The following is a 15,737-nucleotide window of genomic DNA, read 5'->3' as shown; positions in this document are numbered from 1 at the left end:
GATATTTATCTTCTTCTTTAACAGGAAGAAAACTTCTGGATGATATTAACTGTTCGTTGAAACTACTGAAGATTTTTGTTGCGCTGTTGATGATCTTCTCTTTTATCATCATTACCCTGCCTTATACAAGAGAGATACTTACATCAAAAGGGCTGCCTCCATCAAAAGAGCTTCCTTCATCAAAAGAGCTTCCTTCATCAAAAGGGCTGCCTCCATCAAAAGAGCTTCCTGCACAAGCAACTCAAAAAAGCTAAGAGCCTTCCTTGTCAGTAGATATTCTCAGATACACTACCGGTCAAAAGTTTTAGAACACCTCAATTTTTCCAGTTTTTATTGAAATTTACGCAGTTTAATGTCTCAATGTACTCTGAAATGAAGCATAGAACAAATAAACAATTGGAGATAAAAAAGAAATCGTAGAATCATTTTGTTTAACAAAATTTAATTTAAATTTTTGACTCAGCAAAGTAGCCACCTTTTGCAGATATACAGTCACGTGAAAAAGTAAGTACACCCCATCTAAAGTTTCGACTTTTTCAACATATTTCAACATACAGCTATTTGATCTTCATTTCAACAATATTGATAGATAAAGGTGATATAATAGAACAAATATCATCAAACATTTAGGGGGGTTGACTCAGCCTGTCATCCTTCCGAGGTCGGCTAATTGAGTACCAGTTCACTGGTAAATCCCTGTTTGTCGTTAAAGGCGGCAAAAAGGGTTGGCGTCAGGAAGGGCATCCGGCCGTAAAACATTGCTTCAAAAAGGGGACCAAAAAACAACAACCACGGTTCCCGAAAAAGGCCAACCCCCGCTTTCCGGGGAAAAAATGGCCTCTAAAGGTGGTTATTATTATATATATATTTACATTTTGTAGTCTATTGTATAATTTAAATAAACATAAATGCAAATTTCGCATGTGGAAAAAGTAAGTACACCCTTGGCTCCAATAGGTGGTATTGCCCCCTTTGGCAGAAACAACCTGAAGTAAGCGTTTCTTATAACTGTCTACCAGTCTCTGACATCCACTGGGAGAAATTTTTGCCCACTCCTCCATGCAGAATTCTTTCAGCTGTGCGATGTTTGAGGGGTTTCTTGCATGCACAGCTCGTTTCAAATCCCCCCACAACATCTCGATGGGATTTAGATCCGGGCTTTGACTTGGCCATTCCAGAACCCTCCATTTCTTTCTTTTCAGCCATTCCTTGGTGGATATACTGGTATGTTTAGGGTCATCGTCATGTTGCAAAGTCCACCTTCGGTTGAGCTTCAACTTTCTGACAGATGGCCTCACATTATCCTCAAGCACCCTCTGGTACAATGAAGAATTCATAGTAGATTCTATGATGGTGAGCTGCCCAGGCCCTGATGCAGCAAAGCTGCCCCAAACCATAATTTTCCACCACCATGCTTTATAGTTGGTATCAGGTTCTTGTGGTCAAATGCTGTCTTTGTTTTTCGCCAAACATGTCTTCTGGTACTGTGGCCAAATAGCTCTACCTTTGACTCATCTGTCCAGAGCACATTGTTCCAGAAGTGCTGGTCTTTGCCTAGGTGTTCATTGGCAAACTTTAGTCTTGCCCTGATGTTCTTTCTGGACAGCAAAGGTTTCCTCCTGGCACACCTCCCATGGAGATCAAATTTATGCAGCCTCTTTCTAATGGTAGATACGTGCACTTTGAACTCGTGCACTCTAGAGCTGAACTTGCCGGGGCGGCCTGGCCTGAACAAGTTGGCAGTTGTTTGGAATCTTCTCCACTTGTAAATGATCTTCCGGACAGTCGAATGATTGATTTCAAATTGTTTGGAGATCTTTTTAAATCCCTTCCCAGACTCGTAGGCATCTATAACCTTCTTTCTGAAGGCCTCAGAGAGCTCTTTTGGTCTAGGCATGGTGACGCCGCAGACTTCAACAACAAAGAGCAAACCAAACTAAATGTCTGAGGTTTAAATAAGACAGGTTCCTCCAAGATCCTCTCTAACAATGTTCTAATCATTTGCACCTGAGCTGGTGCACCTGATTCTAATTTTAGGTATTTGAAGTAGTGATAAATGTAGGGGTGTACTTACTTTTTCCACATGCGAAATTTGCATTTATGTTTATTTAAATTATACAATGGACTACAAAATGTAAATGTTTCATGATATTTGTTCTATTATATCACCTTTATCTATCAATATTGTTGAAATGAATTTCAAATAGCTGTATGTTGAAATATGTTGAAAAAGTCGAAACTTTAGATGGGGTGTACTTACTTTTTCACGTGACTGTATACTCAAAAGGTTATGTATGGATTCGGACAAATCTCGGTGGACCTTAAGACCGTTTATAACTCTTAACACCCATTAAGACCCTTAAGATCACACAGCCCCTTTTTAACCCTAATAGCCCTGAAGACCCCCAAGACCCGTTTTACCTTTCATAACCCTAAGAATATTTAAGACCCCGAATATCCCTCAGAGCTTTTAAGACCCTTTATAACCCCAAGACCCTTTCAGACCCTTTAGACCCCGAAGACACTTGAGATCACGAAGACCTAAAATACCCTTTATAACTCTAATATCCCTTAAAACCCCTTGGAACCTTTGCAACCCTAAGGCTCCATAAGACCCCGAAGATCTCTATGAATTACCGACGATCAGAACATATCTTTTAGACATGTAGACCTTTAGAGCCCTTAGTTGGTTTTCTCAGGTCGGTTGGTTTTCGTGTAAACAGGTTCCCGCAGCAATGCAAGTTGTGTGAAAGGAAGTTTTGTGTAAGAATTCAAATAAATAAACAAGAAGACGTCATGCAGAGCACGATATTTGCAACATCCACCCCCCCCCCTTTTCCCCCCAAAAAAGGTTTCCATTGATCCAGCAAACTGTTTATTTACTCAAGATTAAAATTGACGATATTGATCAAAGCTCGGGTCAAGAGGATGAAAAGTGACGATTTTTCAGATGAAAATTGATGATTTTGGAAGTTTGACGTTGAGTTAACCTTTGACCTTTTGACCTCAAAAATAGTTGGTTTCCCAATTCAGTGAGGCACTGTGCAAATGCTGTTAAATATCCAAGTCAATCAATGTGGAATCAGCCGTTGTACTCCGTAATGACATCACAGGCATAATCACATCACATCACCCCTGTCATGTGACCAGATCCTCAGCTCTGATTCGTGTAGGTTTGATAGGGACATACACACACACACACACACACACACACACACACACACACACACACACACACAAAACTCATTCTTATAATATACCATCGGAAGTAATCGATGTCCTCCAGGGAAATTCAATGAAATATGTATTTAAATATTTCCTGCATGACAATCACAAAACATATTACTCAATAACCCCCAGGCAAATTGAGGCATAATGATCTTTCTTTCTGTCTTTGTTTGTTTTTTGTTCTTTCTGTCTTTCTTTCTGTCTTTGTCGCGCCACCCACTCATAAGAATGAACTCACTTGAGGCCTGAGCACGGAGGTGTTGTAATAAACCTGTGTAAAGTAATCTATATTATAAAAGGAGGCGTGTCTATCTGTCTGTCTGTTTGTTTGTTTGTCGTGTTATAACTTGAGATCTACGATTTCAATAAATCCATCTACCGTGGAATCAGGGAACTCCCGGGAAGGGTTGTGATGCCAAAAAGGGTCGGTTTGTGTGTATGAATACACGGGCACTCGTCTCGAAACTGCAAAAGCCAACTTGCAATACTGGTTATTCCCACACGAAGGGCAGGATCTCCCAGGAATCCTTTTTTGTTCTTGCTCCACAGAATCTTACGCACACACAGCGCATGCGCGAAAGGCCTCCTTCGAATTAATATGTCGTTTTGTGATCTGATTACGAGCCAATCCTGGGCAGATCACGAGAGCAGTAACGTCCTGTCCAGGATTGGTTCATAACCACATAAATGTTTACAACTTGTATTGGGCACGTTTGTGCTCTGTCAAGAGTGTGGCCCTCCACCGTCCACACCAACAGTCAATCGTACAAATATCGGGGATGCCTCTTCACGGTGGTTGTACCCCCGAATATATATATATACAGACGGCATTTTATATGGAATATTTTTTTTGTGGGGGTGAACTTACTTTTCAAGATGTCTTAGAACCAAAAGTTCATTGGAATTATGTTGAAATTATTCTAGATTTTGTTAATGTGACCTTTAAAAGAAACAAAAACCACATTTGACATTTCGAAACAAATAAATTGATCCTTGAAAGTGATGTAAACTGATATCGAACTCAATTCACGGACAGTACTGTGTTAAACCTCTGTACGTTTTCCAGAAGTATCTCTTTATTTTGCACATTAGCCAAATTTTTTTTAAACGAAAACAAAAGTTAAATTACGACTGGGATTACGGACAGTAAAATTACAGTTCAGTACTTCGTGTAACTCCCACGAGCATTCAGGAGAGCACGTACACGTTGAGGCATGCTGTTCACGAGATTTGCCAAGGTTTGGACAGGAATCGCTTGCCATGCAGTGACAATAGCCTGCTGCAATTCACGCACAGAGGTCGGCTGCTGGTCCAAGTGGTCGATTTGACGCGTTAATTCTGCCCACAAGTTCTCTATCGGATTCATATCCGGCGACATGGCAGGCCATTCCATATGCTCTACACCACGGTCAGCAAGAAAGTGTTGGATCATGCGAGCACGATGAGGCCGTGCATTGTCATCTTGGAAGACAAAGTTTCCTCGAAAGGCTGCACGAGCAAATGGAAGCAATGTTTCTTCCAGAATGGCCCTGTACTTGAACTGGTTCAGGTTTCCATTCAGAACAACCAGGTCAGTTTTGCCCCCTGCATGAAAAGCAGCCCAAACGGTCACCCCACCACCTCCAGCTTGGACTCTTGGCACTATACAATCTTTGTTGTGGGCTTCATGCACTTGTCTGCGCACTCGGACGCAGCCATCTTGACGATAGACCAGAAATCTAGACTCGTCACTGAAGATCACGTGATTCCAGTGTCCTGGCTGCCATTGACGGTGCTCTCTGGCCCACTGCAATCGGCGTTGGCGGTGTTGTCTGGTCAGGTGTGGCTTTCTCATGGGACGCCTGGCACGATAGCCTGCTTGAACCAGTCGTTGGTTGACTAGCGTTCTGGATACAGGCACATTTGTCAGTTGCTGCCACTCAGCCCGAAGCCGATTAGCTGACTTGGTACGGCCATTGCGGACTAACCGGTGCAGCTGGCGATCATCCCTCCTTGTGGTTCTGCGGGGACGTCCTGGCCTCGGTATTGGAGTAGGGACACCCCTCTGAGAATTTCGTTTCAGGATCTTTGACACCTGACCTTGAGTGATGCCATACTGCCGAGCAATAGCACGCTGTTTCATGCCGTAATTTCGTAAAGTCACCACTCCATGACAAACAGCATTGTCGAGTTGACGGACCACCTCCAGAGGAAGCGGCAATAACTTTTGGAGACGTGCAGCAGTTGTTTTCCACTAATACAGAACGCAACAACCCTTGTATACCCACCCGACTGTGAAGCCAATCATCAAATGCACCTGTCCGTACATTTTGCCACGCCACCTGTGATATAATCCTGTTGTTGACTTCTTGCTGCGACAGACAATCAGTGACATGGTTCTTTTAACAAATAAATCACCAAAGTGTAAAAGAAACTCACCAGATTGATGTATTGAGTTAAGAAAGTAAACCCAAGTCAAGAAAAAAATATATATTCCATATTAAATGCCAAGTCTGTATATATCTCTATATATATATATATATATATATATATATATATATATATATATATATATATATATATATATATATATATATCTGTCTCTGTCTCTGTCGTGGCGTCATGACGGCTGTGAGCAACTTCTCTGTGTTGTGGTGAGTCCTTTGTGTGTTTAATCTCCTCTCCTGCCCTATCCCTCCCTCTCCTTTTCCATCCTGTGTGGTTTGGCGTTTTGTTTTCATCTTTTCTGTCCGTTTGTCTTCGAGAGAGAGAGAGCGCACAGTCCGGTGTTGAGAGGGTCCTAAGCCGGCGGTCTGGCATGGCCGCCGGGGGGCGGTCTTTTCTTCACTTTCTGGCTGTGTTCAATGGCTTGATGCTATAGCTGATCTGTTTGTTGGTGTTCGACAAACATTGGGTTTTCTCGGTTCTCGGTTCCGAACGTGTCTTTGGTCGAGTTAGAATGGCGGGCGAACGTTTCCGCATTGATACGTACGAATCGCTAACTCGTAAACACGGGCTAGCTTGTGTTCCTCCCAACGAGGTGGAAATTAACGATGTGATTTCCGCCATTGGAAACATCGTTGGTGCACACAGCATTCGCGCTGCCTCGTATGAATAAGAAATTCGTCGTATTTTTGTCCGAGGAGCACATGGTAGCGAGTGTAGTCGAACAAGGCTTGTTCATTGAGCCGAACACGTTCCTCTCTGTTTTCGCTTTACAAGCCCCGACGGTAAAGATTAACATCAGTAATATCCCGCCATTTATTAGAAATGAGGATTTACGTGAACAATTAAACAAGTTCGGTAAGGTCGTATCGAGGATTTCGATGGTGCCGATGCGAAATGTTTGCGATCGATTCAAACATGTCATGTCCTTCAAGTTCAAGAGAGTGGTGTACATGATACTGCCTGCAAATGTAAAAACGCTCAATGTCGTGTTGAGTGTGAAAATCAACGGATTTGAATACAAAATGGATGCCTCCTCGGAGGCTATGACGTGTTTCGAGTGTGGGGCTTACGGGCATGTGAGGAGTGCCTGCCCCAATGCGGTTACACCGCAGGAAAGCGGAGGATTGGTGAGGGGCGACTCGTCTTCACCGCACACCGACGGGGAGGAGGCACATCGAGTGGTTAATCCATCCACCGCACCGACTGCGGTAAGCGAAGCGCCAGACCCGACCACTCCGACCGGGGGGAGGGAGTGATAGATTTAGAACGTGAGGTGACTAACCCCGCCCCCAAGCCCCGCCCGACCATCCACCGCCAGACCACCTACCACCCCCACACGAATCGCCAGGGGTCGTTTCGGCCGGGTCATCATGACCCCCCTCAAACTGACTCTCCCGGTGCATGTTAATTCTGGGGGGGCGCATGTAGCGGTTACCAGAAGCATGGCACATTGGCACAATTACCTTGCACCGGCCGATGACGCAACCAGCGAGCGGTCTCTTGTCTGGACTCGCCCGGGCGTGTCCAGACTTGCCTTTCCAGCGTGAACACTTGTCTTGCATACCACGCCCCGTTGAGAGGCGTGGCTTACCTATTTGCATACCACGCCCCACCTGAGAGGCGTGGCTTTTTGTGTGTTGAGTTTGCCTTATAAATTGCCGCCCGTTCGATGGGCTGATTCAGTGCTTTTGAGTTCTTTCGTGTTGAGCTAAAATAAATAGCTCGGTGAAACTTCGTTCCTGTGTCGTCCATTTTGTCTGGCTTTATTGTGCGAGCACAGCTCCCACAACCTCAATTTTTCCAGTTTTTATTGAAATTTAAGCAATTCAAGTCCAGTGAATAACCTGAAATGGTACAAAGGTAAGCAGTAAACTGCTCGAGGTTAAAAAAAATGTTTAGGTCAGCAAAAACGGGAAAATAATGTAAATTGCTCAGTTATATTGTAAAAAAAAAAGGCCTTCTTCAGGGAACAAATAATGGGTTAACAACTTACAGCTTTTCTGCAGCAATGTAAGTAAACTAAGCCTTGAAAGTTGATGCAAACAATTCCTACAGGTGTCCCAACCTCTGCTGATTACTTGATTACAAACCCCCTGTCTGTATAAAAGCAGTATTGGAACAGACTGTTATTACACCCTCTGAAGCATTATTTGGACAATATTGCACTGCAGGAAGAAGTATATTGGAAACTGGAGGAAACTCTGACAGGAAGAGGTCTGGCAGACCCAAAGCCACAACAGAATCAGAAGACAAGTTTCTGAGAGTCAACAGCTTGCGTGATAGGCGGCTCACAGGACAACAGCTTCAAGCACAGCTTAACACTGGTCGAAGTAAGCAAGTCTCAGTTTCAAATGTGAAGAGAAGACTTTGAGCTGCAGGTTTGACAGGTCGAGTGGCAGTAAGAAAGCCATTGCTAAGATGGCAAAATAAGAAAAAGAGGCTTGCCTGGGCCATGAAGCACCGCCAGTGGACTACTGAAGACTGGAAGAAGGTCTTATGGACCGATGAATCAAAATTTGAAATCTTTGGTTCATCACGCAGGGTTTTTGTATGCAGTCAAGTAGGTGAAATGATGGTTCCTCAGTGTGTGCGACACCAACTGTCAAACATGGAGGAGGAAGCGTGATGGTCTGGGGCTCTTTTGCTGGATCCAGAGTCGGCGACTTGCACAGAGTGACTGGCACCCTGAACCAAAAGGGCTACCACAGCATTTTGCAGCACCATGCAATACCCTCTGGTATACGCCTAGTTGGTCAGGGGTTCATCCTACAGCAAGATAATGACCCTAAACACACCTCCAGGCCATGTCAAAACTACCTTCGAGGAAAAGAACAAGACGGTAGGCTTCAAATCATGGAATGGAAAGCACAGTCTCCAGACTTGAACCCCATCGAGCTGGTTTGGGATGAACTGGACAGAAGGGTGAAAGCAAAGCAACTACAAGTGCAACACATTTGTGGGAACTTCTGCAACAGTGTTGGGAAGAACTTCTCGAACAATATTTGATTTCCATTGTATATAGAATGCCACTCGTGTGTTCGGCGGTTATATTTAAATTAAATTTTGTTAAACAAAATGATTCTATGATTTCTTTTTTAAATCTCCAATTGTTTATTTGTTCTCTGCTTAATTTCACAGTACATTGAGACATTAAACTGCAATAAATTTCAATAAAAACTCGAAAAACGGAGGTGTTCTAAAACTTTTGACCGGTAGTGTATGTATATATATATATGTATATATATATATATATATATATATATATATATATATATATATATATATATATATATATATATATATATGTCTCAAAAAACTATAACGTGTTGATAAATTTGTGAAATTTAATCAGCAATTTTGGATCATTCATGTTTTGGATCAAACTATCATCCAACAAGAAAAATGTCTTGTACAAATTATCGAAATTTAGCTTACGGTTTATAAATAAATGAAATTAAAATTTCTGCAATAGGTTTTACACAAGCTTCTTATGTTGCAGAACTTTACTCTTTTAGATTTGCTTTATAAGTAACACAATGATGATGTACATTGTACAGGTGGATGAGAGTTGGATGCTAACTTGCCTGCAGAGTTTACCAACCTCTGCTCTTAATAAAGTTCACAATGCTTTTGGAATTGCACTTAAAAGCAGAATGTTCGATAATAAACTATGGAGTTTTATCACATTATTGTGAAAGTGATATTTTTCTCTGCAGATACTTCTATTTTGATACTCCTTTGGTGGACACCGTGGGGATTGCCGCAAACCAGAGAGAGACATGATTGCCAAAGATATGGCTTCAACAATTGTATCCTATCCACTTACCAAAGTGACATGGATGCTGCAGACTTCTTTATCCTTCACCATTCACAGCTCAGTGGGTACCCAAAATCCATGAGGTAAGGCATGCGAAATTGTTGATCGTTTGTTAGCCCCCATTAGACTTAGTCCAAAATGGGGGCTTTGGGATTGGGTCTCGTCCGTTCATCTGTGCGTGCGTCTTCAACCATATCTCGGAAATGTATGGACCGATTTTGTTCATAATTGTCAAAAACACAATATGCGATGGTAAAACACAATATGCGATGGTAAAACACAATACGCGATGGTATACATATGCACATCATTTTGTTATGTGCTGTGATCAAAGATGGCCTACTGGCAGCCATTTTAGTTGTATAAAAACCCCGATGTTGAACACGTCTTCAACCATTTCTTGGACTTGCATTTACCGATCTTGTTCAAACTTGGCACACAGATAACGAATGATGGCTTACAGATGCACGTCATTTTCTTTCGAGATCGGATCCAAAATGGCCGATTGGTGGCCATTTTGTTACTTAAACGTGTCCCCAACCATTTATTGGACATGCATGGACCGATTTCGTTAAAACATGGCACAAAGACAATACAAGAGAGTATTGGGAGGGAGAGGTGTACAATAATTGATTGATTAATTGTGAAATTAAAATAAATATATAATAATCGTAAAATAAATAATTTATTAATCAATTGGCTAATGGCATACCTCAACCACCAGTGTTTCATCCGAATGTGTAACTTTTTAAAAAACTAATTAAATAATTAATTAATCAAATTTTTTATAATTTATCGATTAATTGACTAATCGATAAATTATTAAGTGATTAATCAATAAATCCTAAATATCCTTTATAATTATAGCCACATCATTTGGTCACTATCATGTGCAAATATTAGCTTCCCAGCTTAAAAGGTGCCCGAGATATTGCCCAGATGAGAAAAAATAAATAAGGGATTAATAAGGAAAATAAATAAATAATAATCGTAAAGTAATTAAATTATGAATCAATTGGCTAATAGAATACCTAAACCACCACCGTTTCATCCCAATCTGTAACTTTAACTGAGTACTCCCTTTCAGTGCGCGAATCACCCTTTCACCCTTTCGGTGCCCGGCGATGACATCATTCAGCGTCTTGGGATGGAATAGGAAAGGAGCTGTGTACAATTGTACCCAGACTCTGGACAAATCATTGATGGATGTCATAGGTCAGTATAGCATGTCGGATATGAAGATTGAATTGAACTAAAATAACCAATGGGGTGGAAACAACTCGGAGGAAAAGGTATCACATGCGTCGGCGTTCATCAACAATCAGCAATCACTGGAAAACATGACTGCAGATATATGTCTTTGCAATCTCAACACAATCAGGATAAGATGCAATCGTGCAGACATCCAGGAGGTTGCCAAGCATGACGCAGGCAGGTCGGGTGCAGGGGATAGTTGAGGGCCGGCCAGCGATAGCACCGAAGAACGGATGAATGGCTGAGTGGACAGTGGACACCGATGGATGGTGGAAGGTAGTGATCCATACCAGGCTGTACAGCTGTGGCAACCTCCAAAGGGACCTCCAGGACCCAGAGTGGCACAGGCAGCAGGAGCGGTATACGTGGTGGCACAAGGGGTGGTGGTGTCCACCAATCCCAGGTATACTCCAGGTTGCAATCAGACGAAAAAGGATAGGGTTGGAAAATCATGCCTGTTGGGGAATGATGGACGTGAGCCTGGAGCCTACAACATTCGTCCTTGCGAACCCCATAGGCGGTTAAATGCAGCTGACCATCCACGATCCGACGGACGTAGTACCGTGGGTGGTCCAGTGATGACACAATATGTCTCTGTCGTGCCGAGGACTCACCACGTTCCACAGTGAGGCACACAAGGCCACCACCAGGAGGCAAATCCATACACAAATGATTCAGGGCATCGAGCAGTGTCGCCCTACACCTGTCGTTGACAAAACAGGCAGTAGTGAAGGAAGCGACAGTCCCCCAAAGAACAAAAACCACCCTGCGGTCGTATTTAAGAATGTCAGCAGCAAAGGAAACTGCAACTGTGTCTGGGGAGCTCACAGTTGTCTGCTCAATGACCGGGTATGGAAAGTGTCCACCGAGCTTTATGGGGAGGTCTGTGGTGCTGGACATTCTGCTCTGATCAGTCACAGAGTGGGCAAAGCAAGGTTCTGGCTAAATTCGTAGAGTTGGCTCTCCATAGTAAATCTGCTCAAAGTCAGAGGATATCATAAGTTGCTTATAGCTTGATGCAGGCTGTTATCATTTGTAATCAACAATGGGATTGCAGCTAGTACGTGTCTATCCACACGTCTGGCGGTCAGCTTGGGTTAGGCCTTGAAGGCCTCAAAAGGGCGACTCGTTGGTTTCTTTCCCCAGGTTAAGCCGTCGCTAAGAGAATATAAAACGTTTAGGTGGAGGGAAAGACTATTCAGGACATTTTGTCACCAGTTCTCAAAAGACTGACAAATTGGAATCTCCCGCGATAAAGCTGAATGTGAGGGCCTTTCACTCACTTGCCGCAGGCAGGTAGATGTTCTTTCTGTCTTCTACCGACTCCTCTCCGGCCTTGCTCCCCCAGCTATATCTGTGCTCTGTTCCCCAAATATTCCTACAGGTCGCACAAGATCTGCCTGCAACCCTCTTATGGTTAAACTGCCAAAATCAAGACTCTCTGCTCACCTTCTATCTTTCATTCCTCTTTACTCCCACCTCAGGAACAAACTCCCTCACTCTCTTCAATCCCACTCCTCCCTCCAGGTCTTTAAAACAGCTGTTCACCACCATCTCTTGTCTTCCCCCATACAAAACCTTGATCTTTTCTACTCCCGTGAATTCACCCCAGATCCACTTTTTGAATTACCGACTTCTTTCCTGGAAGTCCTAGCAGTGTCCATTTGTTTTATACCTCTCCCCTCCCCCCTTCCCATGTCTCCTCCCCCCAAGCCCTCTCCCTCCCACAGATCTCACGATGTCCCCGTTCTCTGCTGTTGTACTTGTGTGCTTCCCTCTCTTTCCCCATCGTGTCTTTTTTGTAATTAATGTTAGCTCTTAGACGAGCCTCGATCTTGTATGGAACAAAAATAGAAAGAAAAAAGACGTAACTGTTTCCAACTTCATCAAACTCCATTGTTTGGGACCCGATGTGTCGATTCCGATGTGTCGATTCCGATGTGTCGTCCCAATAAGCCGCCATATAGCAGTGCGGAGTTCTTCGGCTGTTTCGGGGAGCCGGTCAGGCATTTACATATGACCAAGTCGGTGGAGAAATCGTCTTGGTGCTCGATGTATATTTGCCACGTTTTACACCGCCCTGACGAAATGACAAAGCCCGTGATATACAGATAGTATTCTCCTGGCTGGTTGCTCACGTACATGTGAATGCGCTCGTGTAGAATGAGGCGCCATTTTTACCGATCGTTCGTCGCCGATTGGTGAGCCAGCGGGTGAATGAGTTCGAAGACGCTGTCACCACGCCAGCAAAGGAACGCCCTCTCCTTCCTTTGGAGCAAACGTCCAAACAAACACGTACAGGCTTATGTTATAACGTCAGCTTTTAATAATCACACTTTCGGATGACGAGGCAACATCGGTCCAGGATGGACACGACACCGGAACAGCCGGACCACGCATGCGCAATACCGACCACGCATGCGCAATACCGACCAAGCATGCCTACATCACTTCACTAACAGCTGTGACATTAACATATAATGGTGTAGAGTATTGGTGAACTACAGGTTTGTTTTCTGACTCGTGCTCCGATTTGTGTTCAAAATATATAATTTAATTGAAATTGTGTCGTTCATCGATTATATAGACTGACGTCTGTGGACAAACAGACAGACAGATAGTTAGAGTGAATCAAATGCTGAACCTGCTTTTCACTTCGTGGATCATACAAAATACGCCATTTCTGTCTGTCTGATGAATTTTTGACCCCAATACATTCTGTGGTTACTTGTCCAATCTCAACCAAACTTGACAGGATGACCAAGGGTTACATCATGAAGGTTGTGGCACATTCATTTGCCCCCCTCCCCAAGGGGGTTTTCTCCCCCGAGTGGGTTTTCCCCACCATTGCAGTCAATGGGTTGCATATTGAGGTGTATAGCCATATTAAGTTAGCTTTATCGTGGCGTTTTTCCAAGGCCGCTTCGAATAACAAATCCAACGACAATAGCGTTATATTAATGTTATTACAAAACAATATGAACACCAATAATATCCACCCCCCCCCCCCCCAAAGGGATTTCCAGCGAGTCAACGTATATAAATAGCTTATCATGGCGATGTCGTGGGAGCAATGGCCTCCACCAGCAGTAATGAACATTAATGAACAGTAATGATTACTAGTACCGACTGCAAAGCCGCAATGAGCCGGCGAAGCCAAAACCTCTTGCCACTATTTTACCCATCACCATGGCATCAGTAGGTTAGGTAGTTGGTAGTAGGTAGGTAGGTAGTTGGTAGTAGGTAGTTGGTAGTAGGTAGGTGTAGTAGGTACCGTACCTGGTAAGACTTGGTAAAAGAGAAGAGCAGACAGTCCTCCCCAATGGCAATACCTGCATACAATAAATGTCACAAGAAGCTTAAGGAAGTAACTATACGATGTGCTAGCTTAAGGCCTATTTTTAACTGGGCTTAACATACGTTTTCACAGTAAGTGTGTAGTCTTCTAACTTCAGTCGCTGTCAGGCGCCAGGGCTGGTTCTCTGACTCTCCGGGCACGGCGGCTTCGTCCACCAGAAGAAGTTAGCTTGCAGTGATTAATTCGGTGAATTCCATCTCAACTTCGGATATTTCCGGCCGTGAAAAACTATCCGTATTTCTAAACTAAATATGTAAACCGCTTATACCGTATTTCTGGCCGTGAAAAACTATCCCATACGGCCGCGAGATTTCTAAAAAATAATTTTTCGTCAATGTGAGAATATTTGACGCCGTTTTCACCGTCCGAAACGTGTAATAAGCTTGTAAAAAAATATTTTTTCAAATGCTCGAATCTCATTGGTTCTGGTCTTTGATGACGATTTTCGTTGAAGATAACGAGGTTGGTCTTAACGTATTTTAATTACTAATGAGAGGTTTCATTAGATTATGAATCAAAGAACGACGGGTGAAACAAACTCCTTTTGAACTTTTTCGCAATTGTTTTATGCAAACTTCCGCATCCGGTCGATGGCTGTCTCCAGCACTCCATCCAGTGAGCACTTTCATTTTAGAAATATTTTTGCAAATGCTCGACTCTCATTGGGTCCGGTGTTTGGTGACGCGTTTTGTTGAAGACAACCAGACCCGTGCGGGGCGATGTTGGTCTTAAATTATTTTATTAATACATCGGAGGTGCATAAGATTGTGAATCAAACGACGACGGGTGAAATAAACTCCTAATGAACATTTTAAATTTGTTATGCATACTTCCGCCTCCGCAAGATGGCTGCGCCCACTGCGCTTCGGATTCTCGAGCCAAGGCATAATCAGGTTTTCAACATAATACATACTCGTTTATTGACAACACCGGCTTCGCCGGCTATTATGAACCACAAACACGTATGATTAGCTTTTCAAACAGTCGCTAATGCTGTTTATAACACTAAATGAAGAAATTTGGAGGAATCCCGACATGCATGAGTTAAGTTTGACTTACAGAACTGAGCGAAGATCTACTGCACTCTAGGTACCCCATAAGTGTTGGGGTAATATCATGACCCTTCTTGGCGCTCACGTGGCGTTTTTCGTCGTGAACTTTGGAAACTCGCTCCTTCTGTTTAACACGAAACTGAAAGGGAGGAAGCCCGGGTTATGCACATTTACCAAGCAGCTAGCTAGCGCTTGCAAAGCCAGCCGTTCATGAAGGGTTTTGAATGGAGTGCTTGCTCGAATGCTTAAACCACTTGGCGATCTCTCGAAAAGAAAGTTGGTAAATGAATACACACCCAATGTTTTTGAGACCAGACAATAGATCGAATGTAATCTATATACCCCAAAGAGGAATGACCCTTTCTGCCCCTCCCGTAGTTAGCGGATGTATGAGTAAATCAAAGCAATCTGGTGATGTGTCTGTGCCTGTCCCACTGCTCTTCTCCACATTAAGTTTCATCAACGATTCATCATCAACGCTCCATCCTCCCCCAAATCTCCTCGATTCTTCAACCTCACATCTCCTCCCCCATAGTGAAATTAAGCCCATAACCTGATATATTGAATTAATATGGTGATGACAAAGCACAGACATGTTGGA

At 43.2% G+C, this 15,737-nt stretch overlaps 1 protein-coding gene across 1 annotated transcript in view; it reads left to right on the top strand.

The window, feature by feature from the left end:
- Positions 1 to 15,737, top strand: part of LOC137417145 (alpha-(1,3)-fucosyltransferase 7-like) — an 81,778-nt gene that overhangs the window by 55,697 nt on the left and 10,344 nt on the right. Inside the window, exons 2-3 of the mRNA XM_068102934.2 lie at positions 25 to 249; positions 9,372 to 9,555. Of these exons, the coding sequence (XP_067959035.2) occupies positions 25 to 249; positions 9,372 to 9,555 (409 nt within the window). The remainder of the gene's footprint in view (positions 1 to 24; positions 250 to 9,371; positions 9,556 to 15,737) is intronic.

Source organism: Myxine glutinosa, chromosome 3, assembly GCF_964187855.1.
Source record: "Myxine glutinosa chromosome 3, kmMyxGlut1.1, whole genome shotgun sequence".
Classification (NCBI taxonomy): Eukaryota; Metazoa; Chordata; class Myxini; order Myxiniformes; family Myxinidae; genus Myxine; species Myxine glutinosa.
The sequence above is the reverse complement of the archived record's forward strand: the minus strand, read 5'-3'. Positions and strand labels throughout refer to the sequence as shown.